The following is a 27717-nucleotide window of genomic DNA, read 5'->3' on the forward strand; positions in this document are numbered from 1 at the left end:
ATCGTCATCATCATCATCATCATCTGTAGAATTCTAAACCAGCAGTCCGCGTGCAAGGGGCGCCCCAGCGGTTAGCCGGACACTCCCGACATGTACAAACAACACACACCCCCATCAGGTGTGGCGTTAAGGCCATTTGTAGGAAACGCCGCCTACGCACGCCCGAAAGGATCCTTACGACAAGCATCAATCACCGCTGTTCGCACGTGCGCGTCTTTGGCTGCACACGCGAACGAAGAGCGTCGCGCCGTGGATGTTCCCCTCCGGCGTGCCACGCAGCGCTTTTTTTTTTTAAACATTCCGTTTATGTTTTTCTCCATCGCCACGTCACTCGAATTCGGGTGCTTCCATTTTGACGCTGCCACCGCCGCCGCTGCCGCCGCCGCCACCGCCGCCGCCACCTTGGTTGGCGAGCGCCAGGATGGAGTGGTTCACGGCCGCCATCTCCACCGCCAGTGAGATGGGGTCCGGCTGGTGCTCGCTCTGGCTCTCGTCCTATGGGTGCAGGGCAGATGGGTCGGAAGGTGGGGGCGAGAGGGTCAGAGAGATGCAAAAAAAAGTGGCAAGACGTACGTATGTAGGACTTCTTTCGCACCGTACGTAGCCGACCGTGCTAATCGGAGGCGCAGTTCAGATAATCGCGCGTGCCAATCATCGTGCTTGCAGGCAATTTACACGCAATGTGTCGTGCGTTCTAACCAGCCTGATGTACGCATGCGCTGTTGAGCCGTAGAACGTAATAGGCGCTACAAAGTCTTCTTCCGCGTTTTTTCCCCACTCACTCAGTCTGCATACTCCTCGGTATATTTCTCAACTCATTCCTGTCCTGGGCAACCATCTCCTGGTCCATTACAGCCCTTCGCATCTTGGCTCACAACTTCAAGCCACTTCTCCACCCCGACACTTCCACGTCCACCTCTTTGGCGATGCAATTTTCCCCTCTACTTGTGACAGACCCTAACTTGCCGAGTCCACTCGTTTCCAGGGGGTTAAAAAAAATACAGCCCCTCATATATATGGGCTGTCTGTTTGCCAATTTTGGTCAGCGTTTCGTAAAATGTATTCCACGTGGACCCCTAACGATGTAGTTGTCCGCTAATTGCTGATCTTTTCCATGCAAAGCCACTGCACATTACACACATCTGAGGGTTGGTGATCATGGAAAGCTGCACCATGGCATGAGATGGGGGGGGGGAATCACGAAGCTTAGCGTTTGAGAAACTAACTGTTAAGAAATGTAAGTGGGTTTGGGTAGCACTAGAAGGGCAGGTCATGGCTGCCGATGACGACAACACAAGTAAGAACGTCCACGGTCAAACAACGAGTCATAAACCGTAATGGCAGGAGCCCGCGAGAAATGATCACGCAAGCAGCGATAAACCCGGTCCCAGCACACCTGCTCCGAATACTCGGGACCCTCCACGTCGTCCGAGATGGAGTGAGCACCGGGACTCTGGACCTCCAGGCCGTGACTCTCCAGTATCGCTGCTTCTTTGGGAAAGACAAACGTGCTGTTACGACACTGCATATCGGGAACACATACGTCACGACACTGTAGGATTTCACAGATGTGCTTCACAGCTCTCAAATGAGTTTTCGGGTAATATCACGCGTTGCCCGGCTTGACGCCCGATGTACTCGCTCACGTGCCAGAAGCTTCTACCGAGACCTGAACCGAATTCCTGAAGAAACTTCTATCGCGCGGAGCGAAACGTCAGACGTGAGGCCAAACAATAACCCCGACAAATACATCGGAGAGCTGTGCGGTCGCGACCGCTGCAGAAGACCGTGCCTCCATCGCAGAGATCCTACGCTCGGTCCTTCGTTCCAGCACGAGACCGATATTCACGAGCTCAGCATTCGAGTAGCAATGTACATGGTGAATTGTAACAACTTAGGCGTCACGATTCAATTCTAGAAAATGCTTCGTCTTGTGATGTTACTATTTCCGTTGCAAAGGTTTTTTTTTCTCTTCTGTTCAGCTCTGTTTCCGCCCTTCCCCCCACCGAGCCTACATACAACATTCGTGTACTGATCGCCACAGCGCTTGCCGTACCACCACTGGGGCCGAGAGGGGGGGGGGGGGGGGGAGGTTTTGGCGTTGTTATTTTTTTTACAATTCTGCGCGATGGAAGCAGGGCCCATTGCCTCCGCCGCTGGGTTACAAGTGTGCGCCAAAATAAAGAAGGCCCCGAAAAAAGGCGAATGCCAGAAAAAACCGGGTCCTCCGGTTTTTCCCTCCACATTTTAGAAACATGCATTGGGATTATTTGGGTGCTATCAATGCCCAAACGATGGGCCACTTTGTTCAGCTGTCATTTGTCTCCAGCTCGCTTCTGAAAAAGTTAATATCGCAGTGGGCTTTGCCTGGTAGGATGGGGATGGTTTTTTTGTATGTGTTTCGGTGATTTGTTTACCTTTCTTGTACTCTGCACTAGTATCATGTTTTTGTACTGTTTGTTGTTGTAAAATTCTCACCCACCCGATTGGGACATCTGTGAAAAAGAGATTTATAGCTCATCGGAATCCTCCAGTATAAACAAATATTTCGATTCGATTTCTCTTACAAGGTCACGTCAACGCCAAAGGTGGCAAGTTGTTTTGTTTTGTTTGCTGGATCCCGGTGTTAAAAACGGCTTTGGTGGCGAACGCACCGGGGGGGCGGGGCGCTGGGTCATCGTCTAGCCGAGTCGTGGACAAGACGAAACGGGGCAAAGGTCGCGTGAACTCGAGGGCGTACCTATGTTGGCTCGCCTTTTGATCTCCTTCCGCCTGTTTGCGAACCAGTTGTACACCTTGAGTGGCGTAACTCGCTCCAGCTCGGACAGTTTCTTGCCTGTGATAGCAAAGCGACGGGGGGGGGGGGGGGGCAAACACGTTAACAGCGCAGCTGACGGGGGGAAAAAAACCGCTCCCCCCGCAACGCCAAGCTAGCGGGGAAAACTTACAGCGACCCCACACCGTTGATAAGGCCGGCTCTTGTCGAAATGAAATAACAATGCACGGATAACATGTGCGTGTAACTGTAGCAGCTGCTGTTATGATGTTTTGACTACTAGCCTTGAATTGTATTACTTCAATTGCCTGGTAACCCTTAACACCGAGCCAAAAATCGAAATTGTTAACTCGGTGTGCATTTTCTCAGTTGATGTCACTGGGACATCTCGACACAAATTACTCCACAACTTACGCGGTAATTGCCCCTCCCTAAAAATCAAGCGCGACCACACAGCACACGTAACATTCAGAGTTATTTTAGACCAGGCAAGGGGGGCATCAATCGGCACGTTGTTGGGAAGGCGCGCACACACGTACCAGGTTTTTGGATGACAGCATTGCAGGCGTTGGCTATCTCCTCCCTCTTAGCTTCATCTGGGTACTGGTTTTCACTGAAGTAGCTGCAAACATAAATCGCAGAGGCAATTTGGTAAAAAAAAACACAGAATTTGCCAGAGCAATCGCGTGCACAAAAGACATTTGAGTGTATTTATAACCGCAGCACCTGCGCTACTTAATGCAATCTGGTTTAACTGGTTTAAAGAGCAACTTCAGTAACAACAATCGCTGAAGCAATGCCTACTTCTTTTACAATGCGGTTACAACTAACCCTTTGCTCTATGCTTGATCTTGCTAATGTCAAAGTCATAACGTCATCAAGGCCCATGCCACTTTTACATCACTTCCATATTTTTGCTTTGTCCTGTAGTAGATCTCGAAAGCACGCTTTCAGAGCACCCCGCAATCTAGCTCGAGGTCTTTCCTTTGCTCACCTGGACCTCTGGGCATCAATCTAATGTATTGTAATCTTAGGATCAGAATATTTATTTATCCTGGAGGAATCCCATGAGCTGTAAAGCTCTTTTTCACAAATGTCCAATCGGGGCACGGGGTAAGAACGTTACAACAACAAACAATACAAATCACCCAAACGCATACAAATAAAACTGAAGCATCCCCATCCTACCAGGCAAAGCCTACTGAGGCATTAACTTCTTTTTCAGAAGCGACCTGGACACAAATTATAGCTTAACAAAGTAGCCCATCATTTGGATATCTGCCCTTTATGTGTCCTACCCCCATTACAACCACTCCTCCTCACCACATCTTCACTTTCTTGTCACATTACATTTAAAACTTACAAGACGCTGACCCGATTCTTACATGGAATTCCCAGCACCTTCAGTGCCTTTCACGAGTACATAAATTGAAAGACTATACACTTATTTTCTTGTTTCTTTGTCAAAGTCCAGCTTTCGGACTCGTACAGCAATACATAATTCATGCCTGTCAATATAACATATTGTGGCAAAATTAGAGAAAAATTAACTCGCACACGATTAGCGCTGTTGGCTACGTACGGTGTGAAAGAAGTTCAACTTACTTCCACTGCTGGATTATTATTTTTTCTGCCCGAGGACGACCGCTTGTGTTGCGATCGAAACGTCTTGATATATTATTTTTTACTTTTTTCATTTTTCTACCTACGTGACTTTACCGAAAGAACCAAAGAGTATGTACATACATCCGTCATGTCCTACGATATACGTGGCAGTGGTGTGGAACTAGAGGCGACGTGCTCAAGTGATCAGGATGAACTCTGGCCACTGCGTTTTAACACCGCCAGCGTGCAGCGATAACAAAATTACGCCATGAAACGGGCCCGGTTGTCGCTGGGGCGTACACACGCCAAAGCCCACAGAGGGATATGTAGAACCACCATGACCCAGAAGTTGAATGCGACTGTTGCCGACCTCAATAAAACGTTGTTCCACCAAAGTGGGCCAATTTCACTTGAAAATAATGTCACGTACGACAAACACTGCAAAGCTTTCAGGCCACGATAAATAACAAGCGACTTTACAGCAATCCGGTGTCGGCAAATTGTCACCGACAATGCATTCATTGCGAGCAACTATGGCAACTTGGAATGGCAATGGAAAAAGAGTGTCGGGATTTCTGTCTGGCCAATAAAAAAAGAGCGTGTTGGGTAACATCGCCTAGAGTTTGACCTCGGGGAGTCATGTGACCAGTCTGTGATTGGACTAGTAGTTACCATCCCAGGTGCCCACTAGAGCAGTCAAATTTGTCGATATCCAGGCGACTCAATAGGCAATGGTGCAGCAACTATTTGTCGATGTCAAAGAACAGTCCGGCACGCTCCATTCTACTGCTGAGAGCAGAACTCCTAAGTGGGCGGTGTCGGCAATTACACAGGAACCACGTGATCAACGACTACACTCCGAGTAAAATAGAGCACTAACAGGTTTATAGCCAACAGCATTTCGTGAGCACAGAAGCTAATCACGCAGTCTCCACCAACAAAATAATTCCAAAATTACACAGAATATAAAACAACGTCGATTGCTGGCTTGTGAAGGCCAACAGTTACTCAGCAGTAAAAATGATTTTTCCGGTCCCTCCACATTTACAATGCAGCTACTGCCCAAAGTCTTACAAGAAGCCCAGTGTTCTCTGTATATAAAGCAGGCGTGGGGAACGTTTTCCTTCATTGGAGGACCGAACAGAACTTTCAAATACCTCTGGTGCACCACACATAAGTTGACACAAAACTTTGATCACACGAGGACTGCATGCATTTACTGCGTGCTCGAAACTACTTGAAAGGCAAGAGCGTGCTGAAATAATTTCGCACATTTGGGTTTCGCTTAATTCTTTTTGTGGCAAGGCTATCACACAGGTGCTACGTTTCACGCAGTATGCAGTGGTAACAGGGAGCGCTGTTGCAATGTATAATCCCAATTGTAGGTAGTCTTCATGGAATTTGGCAAGCGTGGACCTTGACACCGACACGCCTGCTCATTTCAAATTACGCCAGGGAATGTTTAACGTCCATTGTGAAGCAGACGACGCTTATTTAGTGGTTTAATAGACACCGCTGCAATAACCAGGGTGACCTTACGGAGTCGAATCATGACATTCTCTACAACAAGCGGGCGAACGTGCTACCACTGGGGCCACGTCAACAGCCAAAAATATGAAAAACGGGGTTGCCAGGTCGAAAATATGTCTTACTTGTACTCAATTAGTGCAGCAAAGATGCCTGTGTTAAACTGATAAACATCATGTGGGCCTGGGAAATTTGAGGCCCGATGGGACACAGGGCCTGAGGATAAGGGGCATAACCAGTGCAAATTAGACCGGAGCTCGAATCGGAGAGATGGAAATTTAAAAAAATGCTCGTTTAGGTGGCCTCTAATGTTTTATTTTATTTATGTCAGGAGTGTTTTGGTTATATCCCCCCCCACCCTCGTCATCCCTTCCCCCTTACTTTAAATAACAAAAGTCACCCTGACCCCTTTCGGTGGGACCTACCCTGCCCCCCCGCCCCCCGTATGGTTTGGGGCAGCGAGCCCATTCCCCATCTTTCTATCCCCTGCTTTTCATAACCGGTTTGGCGTATTGTTGACGGTGTGTGTACGAACGTCACAACGTGATGCATCGGGCCCGCAAATTGCCTCAATAAAAAACATATTATATATATATATTTCACGTGAGCCGATGGGAAGCGAAAAAGCCTTGCATCGCCCACGCGCTGTACGAGACGACGCCGCGGGCCGTAGAGTGGGCTTCACCACCCAAGCTCTACTTCCCTTCCAACTGCAACGTTCAGGCGAAACGCATGCTACCGATGTCGGTGGGATTTTGGATGGTGGTGGTGGTGGGGGGGGGAAGGATGTCCACCACCTCTCCATGACGGTAAGGCACTCCTTGCGCCAGGTGAAGCGGCTGCCGCGCCGTACGCGAAGCGCTGCAGGGGTGCCCGTGCGCCAGTCTAATATTTCATCCTGCTGGTGCTGCTGCTGTTGCTGCTGCTGCTGTTGTTGCTGCTGCTGCTGGGGGCTGGGTGCAGGCCGCATGCTCAGGGTCGCTCCTACCAGAGCAAGTGCGCACACACACACACACAACACTTCATTGCCACGTTATCTTCTGAACGTCCACGCTGCTTACACTTTATACTTCTGTAAAAGAGTATTGTACTAATCAAGGAGCTGGAAGGACCGTTTATTGAGTCTGCAGCACAACATGTACACGTGGGGGAGATGTATTCCACATGGAGCCCCGAATTACCCCTATGCAGGTCTCATGTCCTCTCCCCAGACCTTCCCAAATGTTGCAGGTCAGCTCCTTTACCCTATCCTGAGTTTCCCTCCAACGGGTATCGAACTGACCCTCAATCACCATTTAAAATTGGCTACGTTTCCATCCTCCAAACTCGCCGTCCAATCGGAATAAAGCATCTGGCCCTGCTCCGAAAACGAGCAAGCCCTTGGCGAGCAGCCCATCAGCTCTCGCACCATGTACCCACTTGCTCTGTAGCCTAGAGTCAGCTCGAATTTCTCTCCTATCTCTCTCTCTCTCTGCCAGAAACATCAGCCGATTATATATTTTTTAAGTTACAAGTCGATGGTAATTATTAACACTCTCATTCCGATGATGCACACGCAACTGAAATAAAATAACTTTATCGGTACCGAGCCTCCCACAAGGCCATGCGGGAAGGGGCGTGTGGCACATTTTGATGCCAGCTATTACAGTGCGGTAGTGTCACTACAAGTTTTCTACGGTGAGTAGGCGCTATGCCTCTCTGAATAATATGAATGCTGCAACGCTTGCGAGATCCGAGCTTCGGCGGTGAACGGGACTCTGACCACCCAGCAAACTTGCTGATGTCACGGAACGGGCAAGGGTTCAGGTGGTGCGGTTTCAGGACGGCGTATTGGCTCTGTACCTGGATTGTGTTTTTCCAGCAGGTACCAGCGATAGAAGGCCCTCTTCTTCCCGTCGCTCATGTCGAGCCCATGCTGCAGCAGCCACTGAGAGATGTAGCTCTGGCTGATTCCTGCAAACACACGCAAACAGAGCCCAAGCTAAAAATGAATGGTCGACCAAACGTGACCAATCTCTGCCTCCGAAAGGCAATTAGCAGCTACAGATGCAATTCTCCGTGCAAGACAGTTCGTGTTGCTAATATTCAAGCGGCTATTTATTGATTTGTGTTGGAAAGCCTTGCCGAGTCTCAAGACGTTTAGTTTGTTTTTCCCACGAGGGTCCTACATTGGGATGTTTGGCCAATTCCGTTCAAAAATATTTTCAGGTGGGAGAAACCCGACTGGGCAAAATGAAAGGTCTGCACAGACGGGTTCCTAAACCCATTTGCTATTACTGCCATCGCCTGCAAACCTCGCTGCCCAATGGGCTTAGGAGTCTCACAATTATGTGATTCACCAATTATTGCCTTTCAAGTGGTGGATTAACGATGTGCACGTTTGTGTGGTGGTGCAAAACCATTAATTTGCAATTGAGCAGTTATCGTTCCTTAATTCTCCCCAACAAAATAGTTTATACAATCATTTTTGAAACTCTACATCTGATGCTAACAAGGCTCCCAATGCCACCTAAGAAGATCTTGAGCTGCCTGTCTCTAGGAGTGCTAAAAGCCGTGCTCCTAGGAGAGAGATTTGGGCAATTACAGGAGACCAGACGATTGCTTACTATACTTGGATGGGGCATAATAGGTATTATGCCTACACAGTTTTATAACATGGCAGTAAAGAAGCGAATCAATTCTAGATTTGAAGGTTTCGTGACTGCAAGGAATCATATTCTTAGGTTTTTTCGGTAAAGTCACGTAGGTAAAACATCAAAATTAATGAAAATAAAATAAAAACAAAAACAAAAATCACGACGTTTCGGAGGCAACACAAGTCTCCGTCATCAGGTGGGACCGTCAGCTAATGCAGCTAATTCGGCTGTGACGGTCCCACCTGATGACGGAGACTTGTGTTGCCTCCGAAACGTCGTGATTTTTTATTTATTTTTATTTTATTTTCATTAATTTTGATGTTTTACCTACGTGACTTTACCGAAAAAACCTAAGAATATGAAGCGAATCAAGCACTATCCACTGACGGTTTCAGGATAATGTTGAATAAAACAAATCTGTCACTGGCTTGCGATGGACAACATCTACTTGCCAGCAGTTAGGAAGCATTCTCTGGTTTCATCAGGATTAATAAACGCTGACAAGAAGCATCGTGTTCACTTTATAACTTCCCACTTGCCGTTTAAGACTTATTTATAATAACCACAATGTTTCGATAAACCTCGACAATTCTTGCGTGCAATTAATTTGACATGCTGACGTGATTTCTTGCAAAAGGTTTCTATGAGGTGTTTTAATGTCTTAACACATGTTTTATTGCCACAAATGGTAAAACCTAATGTTATTTTTCATACTTTGATACTGGAAAAAAAGTCTCAATTTGCAATTTATTACTTTGGAATATTTATAATAAATTATAGAGTTCCTGGCTTCATGCGATTAGACAAAACCTCATTTTTGCACAACAACGATTTACTAGGGGTACGAAGGTTCAGGTCACAGAATTCAAGTCGTGCAGGGAATATCCGATTCACAGTTCCATCAATTTGATCCTGGTCGAGGTTTTTTTGTTTTGTTTAACCAGGCAAGAAGAACTCACAAGACCAGGGGGGGGGTCTCATTTTCAAGAGTAACCTTGGTTCACCAAGACGATCAATTTGGTTTGCATTTTAATTAAACATATATTAAGCAACACTATTAAACTCAATTAATAACACAAACATCTAAGCTAATTATTATTTTAACCAAATTTCATTATTCATCCTGGAATATATCACTTCATGTTTAGCAAAGCATAGTAAAAAAAACATACATTAAATAATTAGGCTCATGCAGCCACCATCGATTCTCATGTCAAACATTGGTAAACATGAAGCGATTAACACATCAAACAAATCATGATGTGCATTTATTTTGCAAATTAAAAATTATATTTATTTTCTCACAGATGTAAAAACACATTGTTATTGTTGTGAGAGATCTTCATAAGTTACAACCTTGGTGTGCCTGTACGCCAACATGCAAACACACGCACACCGCAACGTCTCACAACACACTGGCAACTATTCACAAAGAAGGCCAACCTCGTACTATTCACAAAAGGACCCCTTTTCCACCCCACCCAGTTATCAGGGTGAATAGACGAGATTCGCCTGCAAATCTTTTGTTCCTCCGAGTCAAGAGCCGACAGTTTTCAGAAACTCTGGACGTGGCTTAAGGATCAAAGGCACTTTTTGCAACAAAGAAAATATGCACAAAACATGACGGCTCCCAGCCCGTTCCAAATTCTAAATCCCTCGCTGCCCTCCGTAAGACCCGCTGACTCCGTGTACATATTTCCATGACACCCAAAAAACACTTTTTTAAATAAAAAAAATGGGTTCAAATATAATGTTTAACTTAGAAGTCATGATCTCTGTATTATTGCGCCGATTTTAATCTCTCAACTTGTGCATCGTATAGTAACTGCAGATTACAGTTTCAGCTGTGAAGCGCTTGGTGAGGTTTTTCATCCTGAAAGGTTATCCTTTCTACACGTAATGGATGAAATGTAATTTCCACTCCTGTGCTCGGGGAAGCCAGTGGTGTGATATGGTTTCGCGCCCGGTCGGAGGCATGTCGCGTGTTTTTATTAGATCCCTCTCCTCCTCAGCCCAACAGCGGTCCCCCAATGGCAATAAAAAAAAATAAACCTCACACTGCCAAAACTCACTCACATGAGAGTTAAACACTGGTCATAAAAATCACTAAAACGCAAGCCAGAGGTTAAAGTATTAACTCGGCAGCAGTGGCTGGAAATACATTGTAACCTCTGTACTGATAAAATGTTACTTATTTTATTTGTGTAACACGGCTGTTAGACTTGGAGTTTGTTCAGCATTACAGGCTAGCCTCCATTCTGCTTCACAACGCTTTTCCATTGACGAGCAGTCACAACCACCCCCCGCCCCCACCTCTCTCTCTCCGCATTGGCATCCGTCTTGCAAAGATTCTAATCCCCGCGATTTGATGAATTGTCAAGAATGTTTCACTGTAAAATATGCCCACCCGTTCTGTATCGCATCTCGAAATGCAATTTCCTTTAAATGTCATGTAAGTCCAAAATGTATTGGATTTTAACAACCATTGTTTTCTACATTGGTGGGCTGCAGTGTCTCTCATACAGTTTATTCTAAACAAGCAAATCTTGCATACGTTATTAAATGCATGCATCGTAAGCAGAAAACATACATTTTAATACAATGAATTAAAGCATTGTTATACCTCTGACTGACAAACAGTTGGCAAGTCAGTCAGTTAGTCAGTCAGTTTATTTGGGCAAGACCCAAACAGCTATAAAGCTCTTTTTCAATGGCGACCCAGCCATGAAGGCTGATACGTTAGCAGACATGATAATAGGCTTTTAGCCTTTATTCTGGCAACAAAACAGTTGTGTTAAGATGTTAAAACACCAAACTGAAATCTTTTACAAGGAATCATGTCTGCATTAACCAAAATGCTTGTGGTCAGAATGCAAAAAAAAAACACACTTTGATAATATATGCATTGTCCTTGAAACGGATTGGTCCACACCAGACATCTTTCTTTTGAGCCTCGTCTCAAACGGTGTTAGACCAGAGGACGCCAAAAGGAGTACAGCCCAGAAAAAAGGGGAAAAACCTATCATCATATTTTGGTACTGGCAAAGGAGTTCCCATGATGTTAGCAGACATGTTACATAGGGACTGTTTACAGCGATTGCAAATAAAAGCAGGGAAATTATACACGTGACCAATAAACAAACAGACCGACGGAAAACGTAAACCTAGCTTGCAATCCGATATCACATTACGCACAACACTCGTGAGCACGGCTCAAACACTGCACGTGTCGGAGGGGCAGGGCGACCAGGGGGGTGGGCTTAATGTCCGTATCACTCACAATCCTCCCCTGTGCTCATCAAGTAAGAAGCACCCAAAAGACTGAGTGGCTCTGAGGTTGTGCTGACCTGTGACCTGTCCCACGATGGCCTGGGAGATGCGCCTGCTGGCCAGGAATGCCCTGATTTCTTCCTTGACCGTGCCACTGTCCCTCCTGCAGACCAGACCCAGGCCAGACACGCAGCGACGCCAATTTCAGAAAACGCACAAACACAGCTCTGCTCAGTCACACATACAAGTCCATGATCACTCGACAGCAAATTCAAACCAACAATAATTAATTTCGCACAAGATGTGATCATAGGAGTTACATGACCATAGTTCATGACGCTGGTCAGTGCAAATTGACGAAGACGAGCGTAGACGCGGGAGCATAGTACTGTACAACACATTTGCTGCACTCGTCTGCAGCCCGCAACATAGCCCCCAGCAGCCGACTACTACAGTGGCGTTCGACCTCGTCGTAAGATCTCAGAAGACAAGCAAGGTGGAGCCTGGATAAGTGCTTGTATGCACGAGTACAAGTATAAACAATTATTCCAAGAAAAGTGTTCAATCGAAACGCACTAAAACATTCCACATGCTCCGTTTTAGTTTCTGAAATAAAATAGTATCATCCATTGAAGCAATGGCTCACTTCTGCAATAAGATGCACAGTATTTTCACAATAAAGGTTAACAATATAAGTTAAGAATATTTTTTTTCCACGGCGTTGTATAGAAAAGTTCAGAGGAGCATTAGGCTATTTGCTACTATCCTAGAATAATGTTAGAAAAATCAATTATATACATCTAAACTTATCGATACCATACACAAATGACCCTAAGTGTATCATAACCATAATCAATTATTTGAATCTAGGAATTCTTAGAGCCCTTACAGAAATAAATAACACTGCAATGCATTTTAACACGTTTCTAATATACGACACAGAGTGCTTTTCTAAACGGCTCACAGATCGTATCATCAACGGGCTCAGTGTTTAAATGAAGTAAATCTATCCATATATCTAGGTGGGTATGTTTTAACACTTAATTTTAAATCAATGGATTTCAACCACACATCAAGATCCCACTTTCCCCTTGAACCATCCCAACCCCATTTCCTCCCTCCGCGCAGACAAAATGTGATTGTTGATCCCGTGCGACTCCCGTGATGCAGACCCCAATAAAAAACACACTCAAAGATCTGTGATCCGATTTGGGGTTAACCCTTCGAGCGGGGACCGAGCTCTCTCTCCGAGATGGCAAAACAACACACCCTGGCCATTGTGTAACAACCAACTGGTGAGCAGATGTCATATTATGCCTGTTGATACCACATGCTGAACATCAGGTGCTGGTGAAGATCAGCAAAAGCCAAAACGCACTGGGGCTCTTCGAATTAATTCATAAAGGATACATTTTCCCCTTGCGGATGCGGTCTCTATCAAACGCAAGTGTCAATAAATTAACAGCGTGGCTGCGTCACCTATCCGAACGTGTGCAATAATGATTCTAAATTGCACTTCCAACGGTGCGCTAATTGTGCGAGCGTTTAAATCAGCTTACAACGCCACAACACTGCGCCGTGTAGGGAAACGGTCCACGTCTGGAAAAGGCATTCCATTCACATGGCAAACCACCTCTTGTCCCAGGTCATTTGAAGGATGAATTGAATTCCGTATTTTCGAATGGACACAGCCAGTAGTAGAGTCATCACTCTTATAGAAGAATCGAAGTAATTCCTAGAACAAGACCACGCTCGACAAACAATACCACGGAAGAACCGTTGCATATTATCGAGTACTGAAATATGTATGTTTCTAAAAATTGAAATTCCCCAAAGGACTATTCATCTCAATAATTGCATTTATGATACAAAAAACACAACTTTAAAAAGTAATTGATCAAATGGCCCTAAATCAGGACTCTCCTAAGTTGTAAAATTCATTAGGGTCTCCCTGTATAAATATAAATAAGTCAAGCGACAAATCTAGACGTTTGGAATCTCTGTTGTATCGTGCCACTCATGATTTTCACAAGGACTGTATCAGGCACAGCATATTCACATACACCCTGGTTTGCTAAAACACAAAGGTGTAGGGATGTGACAGGGTTAAAAATATAGTCTACATCCATTAAATACAAAAGGTAGTGTGCCTACAATATCAAACAAGTGATGAGCAGTCTTCTTTAAAGTTTCCTTACCAAGCCAGTGGTGTAAATTCCACATTCCAGTAACAAGGCTACTCACAGGACAAGCACCGTTTACTTTAAACACATAGTTATGATGGGTGGAGTTGAATCACGCAAAAACACTGAAGAATGACAATTGCATTTAAAGCTGTAATTATGTCCATTCCTGTATTCAGTGGGTATGCAACAGGTGGAAAAGCCAGAGCTATTTTATTATTACACGCTTTCTTTTAACTCACTGTCTGTTGTATCCTCAAATTCTTGTAACTCTATTTTTACCCACTTCCCAATGTGGTATCGACTGCAAATTTGGTATACTTATGTCATACTAATGACAATACTATATTCTATCATTAAAAATAAATAATAAATATTTGTAAACATTTTTTTTTATATGTTATGTTTCGGCTTTGGGGCCATTTCCTGGAGTCGTGGAGTTCTGCCATTACTCGTACATTTCATAAAAGCGTGTTTAAAAAAGTTTTTTAAAATATTACTTATTTATTTTGTACAAATTACGAGCAGCCCGCACGTCCTTTGGACGTGACCATCAGTCCATCTCTCCCTCCGGCCAGCCAACCAGCAATAAACCTTTTTCCAATATAGTATGATAGCGTATCCCATGTGTTTGCGTGAGATGCATGAAAGGGGTGGGGGTTAGGGGGGGGCGTGACGAGGCATGAACGGGCTCAAAGCTGTGGAATGCAGGTGGTGCCATCACGCAGACGTTCCCGGTGACGTCACCACCGTGCACATGCACTTGGCCGCATGCCAGCCAGCGAGGAATTCAGGCAGGAATTTAGCAAGCAAAACTTTTGCTGATATCGTGTGACGTGATAATCCAATTGTTCTATTGTGTCACGTGATTGGATGAAGACATTTCCCACGAGGAAATCGCAGTTATTTAAGTACCACTCTGTGTCAGAAAATGGCTCTAGAAAATTATGCTGCGTAATTACTTCTGAAGTAATGTCCCTCTTTAACCGTGCCAGGGACATGCCTTCTGTATATGCCCTGCAAAGAATACTTGTTGCACACGAATCAAATTGAAACCATTGATTCTCAGAGCTTGAATAAGCTGAATTTTTTTTTAAATAGTCTGTGTGTGTGTGGTCATTCGTGATCAGGCTAAAAGCAAAAACTGTCTACAGCGGGGAACATGGTTTAATCACGAGTGGTCGAAACCCACGTCTCCTTATTATCCACCTCAATCATGACCACACAAGTACACCACAGTCCACTTCGCTCCTTCGCTGGCTTGCAGCTCACTCGCCAAACTCAACATGGCCATATCAACGTCGCCAACCAACTCCCCCATCGCAGGAATGGAGAAGGTGACCATCAACCTGAGCAACTCGAAAGCCTCAACCTTGCGTCGCCGCCGCCCCCCCCCACGTGCCGAGTCGCATTGCGTCACCTCGTCAGGTCCTCGACCCGCTCCTCCAACTCCAGGTCTTCCTCGCTCGCCTCAAAGCTGCACAGGCGTAGGTGGGCCAAGCCGTACGGTGTGCCGCCACTGCCGCCGGAGTAGCGCGGGGAGGCGAAACCGTTGGCGAGGCGCTCGTGCGGCAGGGCGGTGGGCGTTTCGCGCAGCGCGTGGTTCGTGGTGCTCGGGTTGCAGGGCGGTGGCGACGGCTCGTACATGTGGCCCTGCGATGACGTCGGGCTGCCGTACTGCGTCTGCGCTCAGGCGAGCAGAAAGAGGATCATCATCAGTTTCGCCAACGGGGTGGTGGGGAGCAGGATTGGCTGCAAGATGGCCAGGAGATGCCGGTAAACCAGTGGACTTCCTGAATCTATTTGTGCGAAGATTTCAGTTGTATACCCCTTTTGGTATGGGTGCTTTCCGGGTACCCTTGCTTTATTCCAGACGCCACTCGTTAACGGCAACGCACAAACATTCCCAAGGACCTTTTAGAAAGCGTCTTCAGGAAAAATAACAAAAAAAGCGGCTTGAGATTCAGTGAGCCTTTCTCGGGTACATAAATGCCATCGTAAATCAATGTATGCACGTGAAAAACATAGCTGAATGGAGTTTTAGAACAATTGTCACATTTAATTTAGTTGACAGTTGGTATTTTTGTAATGTTATTGACAATTTTTTTCCCCCACATTTGTTGAAACTTAAATTGGGTTGTTAATTTTTCCTACACGGATACATTTTGTCCATACATTCTTTGCACTACGGACCTCTTATGGCATCATTATGGCTTCCAGGTGTTCTCACTAGATTTTGAAACGAGGCAGACTTGTTGGCACAATGGCTTGCGTACTGCACAGTGAACCCAGCGACCAGAGTTACAATCCCGGCCACATCAGCGACAGGTGATATGGACAGCGGTCATCGGCCTCCAACCCACATTCACAAAGTTCTGGCTTTGACCAACTTAGTCAAGGGATGGTGAAACACCATCCAACACAGAATGGGGAGGGTTTTGATACGATGATGGATTGACAGAGATATGCAAATTACTTTATCGTTATTAAACAAGAACTAAAAAAATGTAATTGGATGGTTTTAAATTATGAGTTGTGGCCCGGGTGGGTGATTTGCACATCAATATTTGCGTGTTGCCAACGCCTGCTATGAGCGAGCGCAGTGGCGAAACTTAATATGAGAGCACATAGCCGCCATAATTAATATTTCAAAGATCCCTCTGGAAGCAGGCTCCCATCACACACACCTAAATTATTTATAAATTATTGTACCCCTGAATATAAACAATATGCCATATGGCGGTGCAATATTTGCATGCAATACAAGTTGTTATCATCCAGCCAGATTTTGGGCGAGGAGGCTTAGGCGGCAGCTCAACATCACCCGTGCGTGCCCTTGGAAAATATATTGAAAAAGCATATTTTTTACATATGGTTCTTCGAGCTTTTGTTCTAGACAAAGCGCACACATATACTCACTCACACCCCTATGCACAGCAGCAGCCAGTAGTCAGCACTAGGTAGATGTGGCACTTGTGCAAGGCTGGGTGGTCTTCTAGGCTATGCAGAGTGGCAAAGACTTGCTGTCAAAATGTCAAACGGGAAGAATCAGGTGTTGTCGGTTAAAGACTACACGCACACACGTGCCATATACCCAAGTCGTGGTGCCAAGTTAGATGTACGTTGAGGCCACATGCTGTGGGTTACACAAACCCCTCCCTACGCATAGAAATACGTAGACCCCTAGACACACACAAGCACACTCCGAAGCACAATCCCATGCCAGAAATAAAGATCCCCCATGAAGCCTTTAAACAGACTATTGGGGCAAGGGGGGTGGACATCCAACACCACGCCCGTTCGCCCATTGCTTATGTTTACACACCGCACCAGGTACTCGTTTAAGACTGAGTTGACCTAGGGAAGCACCCGGGGACCAGTTCAGGTTTTCTTCACCAATGTCGGTTGTGGGAGTCGAACTCGGGTCGCTGGGTTTATAGTAAAGTATAAGGATAAAGATCCCCCGTATAGCCTTTCAGACTGTTGGGGCAAGTGCTGTTAGCGAGAAACTATGAAAGCCGGCAGAGCACACGAGGGGGTGGGACACCAGTACCACGCCCTTCTGCCTTTGTCTCCCCAGTGGCGATGTTTTTACACACCGCACCAGGTACTCATTTGAGGCTGAGTCGACCTAGGGGAGACCCAGGACCGGTTCAGATCATCGTCAGTGGTGTTGGCTAGAACCCGGGTCGCTGGTTCGGAGCGCAGAGCGCTAACCGCTACATAGTGAAGCACTCACACACCGTCACTCACAACCCGCGCGCCAATGCCGACGCACACCTTGATGTCGCGCGTCGGCGCCGCCCCACTCATGGAAGTGAAATGTGACGACGGCGTCGACGACGATGATGGCGCCCCAAAGTTTCCGGCAGGCTCGGCAGCCGCTCCCGACGTTCCACGTCGCCCGAACTTCTCGCCGTGCTCGCGGTCCAGCCGCTCCATCGTGTCCATCGCCTGCACGATCTGCTGCGTGCTCATGCCCGAGCGACGCAGCCGCTGCAGCAGGTCGATCTGCTCGATGGTGTAGCGCGGCTCGTCCCCGTAGCCAGCCATGACCGCTCGCTCGTGCCCGCAGGCAACAGGGCGTGGAGACAAACCAGGAAAAGCAGTGGCCACGAGCACCCTGCGGAAGTGACGGCGCCACGGGGCGGTTGGCACAAACACACACAACGCGTCAGGTCAGCTAGAACGTTTATAGTCTGGAGTGCATTTGTTATTGTGCTTTTCTTTAACAACTTTATTTAAATTACCTGTGACAACATTTTGACTGTAAAGGAAAGCAAGTGGGCTTGGGCAGGGCACATCGCGAAAAAGGGAGGATGGCTGGTGGATTGACAAGAGCTGAACATTTAAATGTTTATTTCGATTGCCCTATGAACGTCATGTTGAGTCAAAGAGAAGTGCATCACCATGTGTTAGAGAACAGCCTGTGGAAGTAGTAATAGGTTTTTTACCCTTTCAACTGGTACACAACTGACACCTTTATACAAGTTTGCAAACATGATCCCTTGTATAAAGGTGGGTCAGAAGGTTGTGTACAAGTTGAAAGGGTAAAAAACCTATTACTATATTTTGCCACTGGTAAAGGAGGTCTCATAGTGTAAAAGCCTGTGGAAGGTGACATCGCAGAACTACTTTTGAAGTCCTTTCTAATGACTCTTGTCCGCACTCAGTGATGCACCTTCAAAAATGCCCTGACATAGAGGGCACGGTAACGTAGGTTATAATGGATCACGATAAGGCGAGAGGAGAACAAGAACAAGATTGCTGAAATGGCGGGAGATGACTGGTGTGGTGTGCGATAAGAGCTCCCCCCCCCCACAAGTTTGGTTGGAAGGGAAAAGTGTACAAGGCGATGGAGAGGCTGGTGCTGTTATATGGAGCCGAGTGCTGGGGCACAATAAAGAGGGAGGACCAAGCTATGGCAGGGACAGAGATGAGGATGTTGCGGTGGATGTTGGGTTTAACAAGCAAGAACAGGGTGAGAAATGAAGTGAGAGGAAGACTCAAGGTGGTCGAAATCACAGAGAAGATGAGAGAAAAGGCTGTGGTTCGGGCATGTTGAGATGAGACAGGAAAATTACGTGGGTCAGAAGGTGCAAGTAATGCAAGTGGAAGGAAAAAGATCAAGAGGAAGGCAGAAGAAGAGGTGGGGGGGGGCGATGTGGTGCAATCGGACACGGTGGCTCGAGGAGCGGAGAGAGAGATGTGCAGCGTGGAGAAAGTTGTCAATGACAGCAAACCCCACATGAGTGAGACAAATGCGTGGAAAAAGATAACATAGCTGATAAGAATTGCACGTTTATATATGTACCTACTTAATTAGCGTCACGAGGTACTAAAACCATGAATCTAGGTCGGCAGTGCTGGAATATTTCCGAAGAATTTATATTTTTGATGCAGTCGCTGATGTATCTACCGAGACCATAAACTTAATACACTTTACAGCCCAGTTTCATCACAGGGAACCAATCATATTCAAACCCTTGATCAGAGCAGTGCTGACTCAGTGCTAAGATCCAACCCCTCGGCCAAATCGGCCACCTAAACATAGTGTTATTTTAAACAAAATAAATACATCGTAACTGGCTTAATATTGTATTGTTTTTTTATTTGCTGGCCGTGTTACAAGCCCTGCTACTTTTTTCCAATGGGCAGTCTCTCCTCAACTTAAAAATAAATAATAAATATTTGTAAACATTTTTTTATATGTTATGTTTCGACTTCGGGGCCTTTGATGTCTAAAATCCCTTGCCATATTCACTTTGTACTACGGATTTTGTTTCCACATTTAAGACCTTGCTCAAGATTTCCTTTAACCATTCTCTACCCATGATTAAAGGCCAACCATTTCAAAGTTTTCATTTTCAATCTAATACTGTGGCTGCGTAACTCCCAAACGTTAACTCCAAATGTTAATAATATTTTCACTTATCGCCATCTTTAATATTTTCCTTTAATTGCATTCACAATTCTATCCCAATGCTATACAGGATTCTGAGATGTCGTCTGTTAAGTAATCATTCATTTCACACTGGACATGCATTCCTGAAAAGTGCCGTGTTAAACGAAAACCTCGCTAAGCGAATAATTACCGCACCGAATCGCATTTGCACTGTAAAAACAGCCGGCAGTAATCCCACGGCAGGACAAACCGAGATGAGGGTACGCCGCCGTGTGCTGCATCATTCCACGTACTCTATTATAGCGGTCAGCTGCGCGGCTCAAGGAAGTAGTTCGCCATCGACCGCTCAGAAACGGCGTTATAACGGTGCACGTTCCGCAGTGCGCGAAAAGTGTTTCCTGATCGAAGAACCGTGTCATTACGAAAACGCGTCAAGCAAGGACTTACCGTACTCGAACTTTAAATGTATCATTTGTAATTTGCTCAGGCCTGGCTTGCAAAAAGAGATGTGTATCCGATGACCTTACATCTGGGTAAATAAAGAGGCCAAATGTAATGTTTAACTTCTGGAGGTACTTCCCATGTTTTTCTGCACAACTAACCACATGTTACGTAACTCAAATACTTCAGATTATGCTGCAGAGCATTAACCACTGATCAGTTACACTGCAATTAACCTTCAAAAGAAACCAGACAAAATGCCCAACCAACACGGCATCTAATGAGGCCAATGTTTACTCGTAATTTTCAATGCAGCCCTTACCAGGACTGCCTGGAACAAGACGTGTTTCCTCTAAGTATTGTGTGGCAAAAAAGATATGCCAAATGATACCGAGAAGATTATTCCCCAGTGAAAACTTCAGCAACTAAATGGTGAATTGTTGTTGTTGTTAAACTCCCACATGCCATTAACAATGTACATACCTAACAGCATAATTGCAATGCATTGTCAAGATGTTCCTAGCAATTAATTGTGAAAAAAAACATGAAATCACACATAATTAAGCATGGCATTACATACGATGGAATGTGCGTCACAACAGGGCGTGCTTAAACTGTCCCATTAAAGGCTTTATTAAGCTTGACGCAACGCATAACCAAGCAATCGTTACTAAAAACTCAAACGAGGGGTTGCTGACTCTGCGCCCCCAAACACAGCCCGGGGTGCTGTACAAATCGGGCGACTGAAGCGCGGTTAATTTGGCGTAATGTGTCACCAAGGATGTAGCACGGCCCAAGACGGTTAACGTTAATAACCGAAAAAAACTAAAACGGTTTCCGCGGAAGACAACGCAGGAGGGGTGGCTGAACACCCACACAACAACACCAGCCATGTGCCAGCGATCGCTTGCGCGCTGAAAACGTTTTCAGAGAAGTATTTTGCTGCCACGGTAGGCTTTTGTATCTCTAATTATATCTGCACTACGTTTTTTTGTACGAGAGAGAAGTTGTGTGCATTTGTTTACTTTCACGTGCAACGATACCCATTTTTTATCTGGGGTGAGAACAACAACCGACATTCGCCACTGAGTGGCTGTCACGTCACCACGGCGCTTGTGCCAGGCTATGTGCACATTAAGGCCACGTGAAGTGTCGAACATCCGCTGTCAGGAGGTCACGGGACAAACCCAGGTGCCATGGGTCGACTGACTGAGATGACTGGCCGATGCATCACCTGTGCCACCCACTGTGCCAACTGTGGTGAAAAGCGCACACACATTCACGTGTCCTGTAACAGTCTTGGTTTGGCAGTTGTGAAAAGTTGAATAACAGTGTACAAAATTCTAAAAACATTACCTACAAAATATTATTAGAATGGTCCAGCATGGTGATTTTAGTCAATTACATTCGCAAACGTTTTGCGTGCAAGAGGAAAACCACAAACTCAAATTTCAGCACAGATTAGTTCATTATCCCACTTGCTGTACTGCAGTCCCCTGGCTTCCTCACAGCCCAAAGGGTTTGGAAATGTTACAATCTAGACAATCAATCAATCATTACCTTCAAAGTGCTGGACCACAGGTGGCACCGCCACAAACATTTTCGCTGTGACTTTATATCCTCCTCACGATCACTATCATGACGAGGATAATGATGAGACACGTTACGTGTGTTTTTGCAAATAGGGCTCGCTTGTAACTATTGTCGGCTTGTCATTCAATTACCCAGAAACCTAATTTAAAGTATCAAGTACTTTTTCCTGAAAACAACTGCTGTACATCTTCTTGGTTCTTTCGGTAAAGTCACGTAGAATGGAAAAAATAAAATAATAAAAATAAATATTATGTTTTATTTTTATTACTTTATTATTTCCATTCTACGTGACTTTACCGAAAGAACCAAGAAGATTCATCCCTGCAGTCACGAAAGCTTTAAATCGAAATTTAACTGCTGTACAGCCAGGAGAAGACACTACTGCAAGTTGGTTTGTGAACCCATCCATGTGTTTATTTCAGTTCTATCCCCTTGTATGCATGCATTTCCTTCCACATGAAAAACAATCCTTAAAAAGGAAATGGCCAAACATCCCAAACCATGAGTGAGGCTTCCCTGAATAAGTAAATAATAATCATACTATTATTATATTGGGCAATGCATTGATGAATTGCCAGATGAACCTGCCGACCTGCGTTCGATACCCAGTGATATTTAACATTCGTGGAGGACAGTGTAGAAAATCCACTGCTATAATATACTTAGTATGCACCAACCTCTGTCTATGCTTCCCAACTTCACCAATACCAATAGCCGTCATTCGCCACTAAGTGACGGTGACATCGCCACGGCGCGTGTGCAAGGCCAGATGCACTTTAAGGCCACGTGAAGTGTTGAAGGCTCGCTGACAGGAGGTCACGGGACAGAACCAGGTGGTGCCATGGGTTGGCTGACTGAGATGACTGGTACATGCACGAGCCATACCCCCTGACTTCACAAACACCACACCGACCAGCGTGAAGTACGCGCAACAACCTCCATAAGCAATATAGCTTGACAAAGGGCTGATAACGATCCTTGGACGACACTTTTTGGTATCTGCACGTTCCCAATCAATATGGCATGCAAGAATACCCATTACCTAATCGTGCCACTAACTGCAGATGTTTATAATCCTCATTATTATTAATAATAATTCTTGTTACACTTTTGTACACTTTAAATCAGTAGTTCAACCTTATTTGGCTACTGCACCCCCTTGGTTGAAACAAAATTCAACTGAGTACCCCTCTAGCTGACCCAACAGTTCTGAGAAATAAATGTATGAATACTGAACATCAATATTTTTACAAATTGCCCATTCCGTGAGGTACCCTGACTATCGTAGTAACTGCGAGCAAATAAAAACTAAATCAACAGACGCTCTGCACGCGTGGCGTAATTTGTTCTTCCTCGCTGGTTCCTCCTGGAAACCCGCATTGTTTACGATGAAATGAGTTTCGAAAGGTCTTTTTTAATCCACATGTAAGCATGTGGATTCAAAATGTTATCGTAGTTATTTTCATTGGCAGATGCATACATGGTTACTCACCAATTAATCTAACGTATGATATAATTTCACGCGTTTCTAAATCAACTCACGTACTCTCTGCAATACGTACCATACACCCCTCACCCTTACCACGAATGACGGTGAAATAGTTTTAAACAATAATCATGACCACTCAAATATTGTCGCTATTGCAATCGTAATTATCCTGTCATTATATTCGGCTGCAGGTACAACTGCACTGATGTAATTACCATCCCTAAACCTATCCTTGACTTTCACTAGAGCGTATCATCACTGCCACTGTCCACTTGAATCATCAATATTATCACTTGCAATATTTTTGTATGACCAAAAGTACTTCGAAATATTAGGTTGTGTAAATAATGCCTCCTCAATCATGTACCCCTACTACAATTGTCACTCTCATGATCATCATCAGCGCTCTTCCTAACATTGGTCAAACCATGCAGGATTCTTCCAGAAATGATCCCAAAACTTGCTCAAGTAAAATGAATGACAGCGTGGAGATATTATCCGGTCCTGCACATGATGATCACATTCACCTGGGCGAGCAAGGCTCGGATATTGCCATGCTCACCCCCCCCCACCACCGCCATCATCGTCACGACTGCAATTCAAGTTTAGAGAACACTTGCCAACTTCCGACAAATTGATGCTCATTTTCTCAATCACGGGGAAAACGAAGCGACCTTACCCACTTGCAAATCGCGTACTGTAGTACTCCAACCGATGTGGGTTAGGTCAATGTGGGAGTTCAAATATCACTTCGCTACTTTATGTTAGCCATGATCAGGAATGAAACTCGATCGATCGGGTTCGTAGCACAATGGCCCTAACCACTGTTGCCACCTCTGCACCACAAATTCTGCTCGTCAATTGTGTTAATAGTGTGGTAGTTAGTAGTTTGTTACTACAGTATTGGAAAGAGGCATTTTCTCTGTTCCTTATGATCGCTATTTAATCAGCACACAATGTAATGCTATCGATCCTTATTACTGTAGTTTAAACAAAAACGTTGCCTGGGGCAAGTGGTCCAGCTAATGCCTTCACTATTAGTAATGCAGCTTTCACGCTGTAATTATTATCATCAATATCATAAATTATATTATAGTTTTACTCAAGAGGTCCAGATATTGCCTCCCACAAAACCTGCTACTCTGACTACCTCTTGTATCACTTGCACACCAACATCAATCGATTTGACGGTTAACAGAATTTGCCTGCACAAGAGTTTCTGCCAATGCTTCAAAAACCGTGCATCCCTAACTCCATTATCACGTCACTTTTAACTTCACAATCAGCCATCATCTATCCACTGCTAGATCCTTTCAACTCGTCGCTTTTCACACAGAGAGCTCCATCCCACGGTGGACATCTCCCGGGGGAAGGGGGAGGGGAGTGGTCCTCTCCATTAGCTGCAACTCCGTCCTATGTTTTGACAATCGACCGTTCACAACCGTGAAATATTTATCGTTCCGAAAGGTTCGTGCAGCCCTTTGTGATTAATAAAAGTCACGTGGAGGACAAGGCGAGGGAGGGTTGGGGGGGGGGGTCCCCAGTCCATCTAATCGCCTTCTATGCTACCGTTATTTAACCGCCGAACCCCGCCCGACCGTGTGAACCCAGAGCCCTGCTAGTCGAGTCCCACTGACCCCCCCCACCCCTGGTCTCCGTTCTCTTTCACCAGGTTGCCTTGCCGATGTCCATTCTCCGCCTCCATCCGCTCCCCCTACCTCACGACCCTCCCCCAGCACCCCGACCCCACTGCTCCCCCTTGCTCCGGTTCCACCCCCCCCCCCAAACTCTGCCACTGCTCTAACTCGGGATATGTCCACACCACCTCCTGCTACCCCAAACTGCTAAATACCCCCGTTCCCTCTAGATTAGAAGTTGAAATTTGTGATTTTATTTATTTTATACCTACTTGACTTTACCGAAAGAACCAAAGAGTATGGACCCCCGTCCTCCTCCTCATGTCCCCTCCCGCTCCCGTCCCTGATCTCCGTTCTCATCTCCTTACCACGGGGCTCTCTCCCTCCCCCGACTCGCTCTCCTCCCGCGTCCCCTCGGGTTCCCTCTACACCTGCTCCTCCTCCTCCCCGTGTGTCCATCCCCTCTCTCTCATCGTCCTCTCACTGCCCCCGCCACCACCACCACTACGCATGCTCCCTCCCCGTTCCATCCACGATGATTCTCCTGTAAACGCCTCTCCCATTCCCTCCCTGGGTCATTCCTTTCCCGACTCCTCTCGTCCGACTCCTCTCCCTCGTGTTCCCTTTACCCTCCACCCCTCCTCCTCCTCCTCTCTCTCACCCCCTTCCCCGTCCCTCGTGTCCCCAACCCGCCGCTCTCCGTCTCCCCTGCTGCTACCCCCCCCCACACACACCGCCTGTCCCGTAGCCGCCGCCACCGCCGCCGCCGCGTCCCTCACCGGCCACGGTGGGGGAGGAAAGACGCGGCCTGGACTCAACAATGGACAAAGGCGAGCGAAGCGTGGCGGTCGGGGGGGGGGTGTATCGGATCGATTCCGACCTCCTCTAGCGATTACATTCACGGAAATCGATTCCTCCCTTTGGAAAATCACGATCGCGCCTACCAGACGGCTCGCGAACACAGCGGCGCCACGGCTTTCACTCAAGCTTCTTATTGTTCTTATTGTTTGTTTGTTGTTGTTGTTACTCTATCGATCGCTTCGATCGCTGGGACCGCGATCGTTAAATTCTCCTTTCGCTGAAAGGCGCGTGGCCAATAGCAGATTCGCGCACTTCGCTGTTCCAACTCGTGCCACTCAAGTATTCTCCCCATCGGCAAACTTGACGCAAAAGTTCCTTTGAAGGCTAAAGGACGCAGGCGCAACAATGCCGACTTTTATTATCCATGCGCCGCGAAGAAGGCCCGTTGGCCGAAAACGTCGCCTATCACTTTTCATTTTCCAAGGTGCGCGTTTACAGCTTGTGTAGCGAAGGGTCATGCCCCGAAACGTCACCCGCTATATTATTTCCTATTGACAAAACGTATTTGACTTTGTGTTGTTGCTGCTGCTATAAGACACTGGCTATGACGCAAAGTACAAAGAGTACAATGAGAATCGATTCCCTTTGAATCGAGGGCTATCGATGAATCGTCTCACACGCGCGCGCACGGGGGGGGGCGCCTCAACTCGGCTGGCAAACATCGCGGCCCAACAAAACAACCGGGAATCGAACAATCGATTGAGGCGAACCACCGAATCGCCCCACGCCGTTGTACGAATCGATTGCGCGTCACGGTAAATCGCACGAATCGATTCCTCGCGAGGAGCCCGGGGTAGGGGGGGGAGAGGGGGGGGGTGATGGAGGAGGAGGGGGGGGGAGGAGGAGGACGAGGGGGGGGGGAAGGAGAAGGAGGAGGAGGAGGGGGGGGGAGGAGGGGGGGGGAGGTGGAGGGGGGGGAGGTGGGGGGGGGGGGAGGTGGGGGGGGGGAGGTGGAGGGAGGTGGAGGGGGGGGTGGAGGGGAGGTGGAGGGGAGGTGGAGGGGGGGGTGGAGGGGAGGTGGGAGGGGGGGTGGAGGAGGGGTGTGGAGGGGAGGTGGAGGGGAGGTGGAGGGGGGGGAGGAGGAGGGGGTTGTGGAGGGGGGGTCGCCGCCAACAACTCCTCGCGCGCCGCGCGTACTCACCGGCTCACATGTCCGGCGTGCCGCCACCACCACCCAACCAGCGGACACCCCGGCGCGTTCGCTTTTCCAACTAACCGCGGCCGCTCGCCGAGCCTCGGGACGATCGTCTACGAGCCGCTGGGCCCGCCCGCCGCCGTCGCTTCCACCTCAAGCGCCGCGCTCCGCTCCTCAGCCGCGCGCCTCCATTGCGATGCCGCGGCGCATTGTGGGGGAGACGCGACCTTTGAACTTGGCCCCGCCCCTATTTTATAGACCACACCCCCTCTTCTCAGTTTGTCCCGCCTCGTTTCGATGCCCCGCCCCTCTTCACTCAAGCACTCCCCCTCCCTCCCATGACAATAGACGCGGATCAACCCGATGCACAAATGTAACATTAAAAACTCCCCTCCAGTGTGCGATTGTGGTCATCCCGTAGGTACAGCGTGTGACGAGTGCCAATGGCCCGATCCACAAATACAAAAGGAGACATCACTGCGATGATACACTCCGCTGCTGCTCACGCGGTTGTCTGGGCTTGACCATGTGGCATTGTAGCTGCTGCTGCATCTACAACAGCAGCAGTCGGACTGTTGTTTCTGCTCCGCCCCCTTCTTTAAGCTCCGCCCCCTTCTTTAAGCCCCCTCCCCCTGGCCCCCCGTCGCTGGCCCCCCCCC

General features: G+C 46.9%; 1 protein-coding gene across 2 annotated transcripts; it reads right to left on the bottom strand.

Moving 5' to 3' along the window:
- Window positions 1-220: 220 nt before the first annotated feature.
- Window positions 221-27259, bottom strand: HMBOX1 (homeobox containing 1). Of its 2 annotated transcripts, none has more exons than XM_078604440.1 (10): window positions 27065-27259; window positions 17778-18120; window positions 15418-15680; window positions 11892-11977; window positions 7751-7861; window positions 6706-6892; window positions 3316-3398; window positions 2741-2836; window positions 1397-1488; window positions 221-495 (listed from the first exon to the last, which is right to left on the bottom strand). In XM_078604440.1, exons 2-10 carry the CDS (start codon window positions 18048-18050, stop codon window positions 328-330), a joined length of 1359 nt encoding a protein of 452 aa, XP_078460566.1. In that variant the 5' UTR covers window positions 18051-18120; window positions 27065-27259; the 3' UTR covers window positions 221-327. The 2 variants fall into 2 exon arrangements, with proteins under 2 accessions (XP_078460566.1, XP_078460565.1); XM_078604439.1 differs by having other exon boundaries at window positions 1397-1491.
- Between the last annotated feature and the right edge of the window lie 458 nt (window positions 27260-27717).

This window comes from Lampetra planeri, chromosome 22 (genome assembly GCF_965212315.1).
Source record: "Lampetra planeri chromosome 22, kcLamPlan1.2.h2, whole genome shotgun sequence".
Taxonomy (NCBI): Eukaryota; Metazoa; Chordata; class Hyperoartia; order Petromyzontiformes; family Petromyzontidae; genus Lampetra; species Lampetra planeri.

Excerpts from the sequence above, each read along its gene's own strand:
- HMBOX1 (XM_078604439.1), bottom strand. The coding sequence starts at position 18,050 with ATGGCTGGCTACGGGGACGAGCCGCGCTACACCATCGAGCAGATCGAC. Across the intron at positions 7,862-11,891 it reads CATCGTGGGACAGGTCACAG|GAATCAGCCAGAGCTACATC; the intron begins GTCAGCACAACC and ends GTGTGTTTGCAG. Across the intron at positions 496-1,396 it reads GTCCCGAGTATTCGGAGCAG|GACGAGAGCCAGAGCGAGCA; the intron begins GTGTGCTGGGAC and ends CTGCACCCATAG.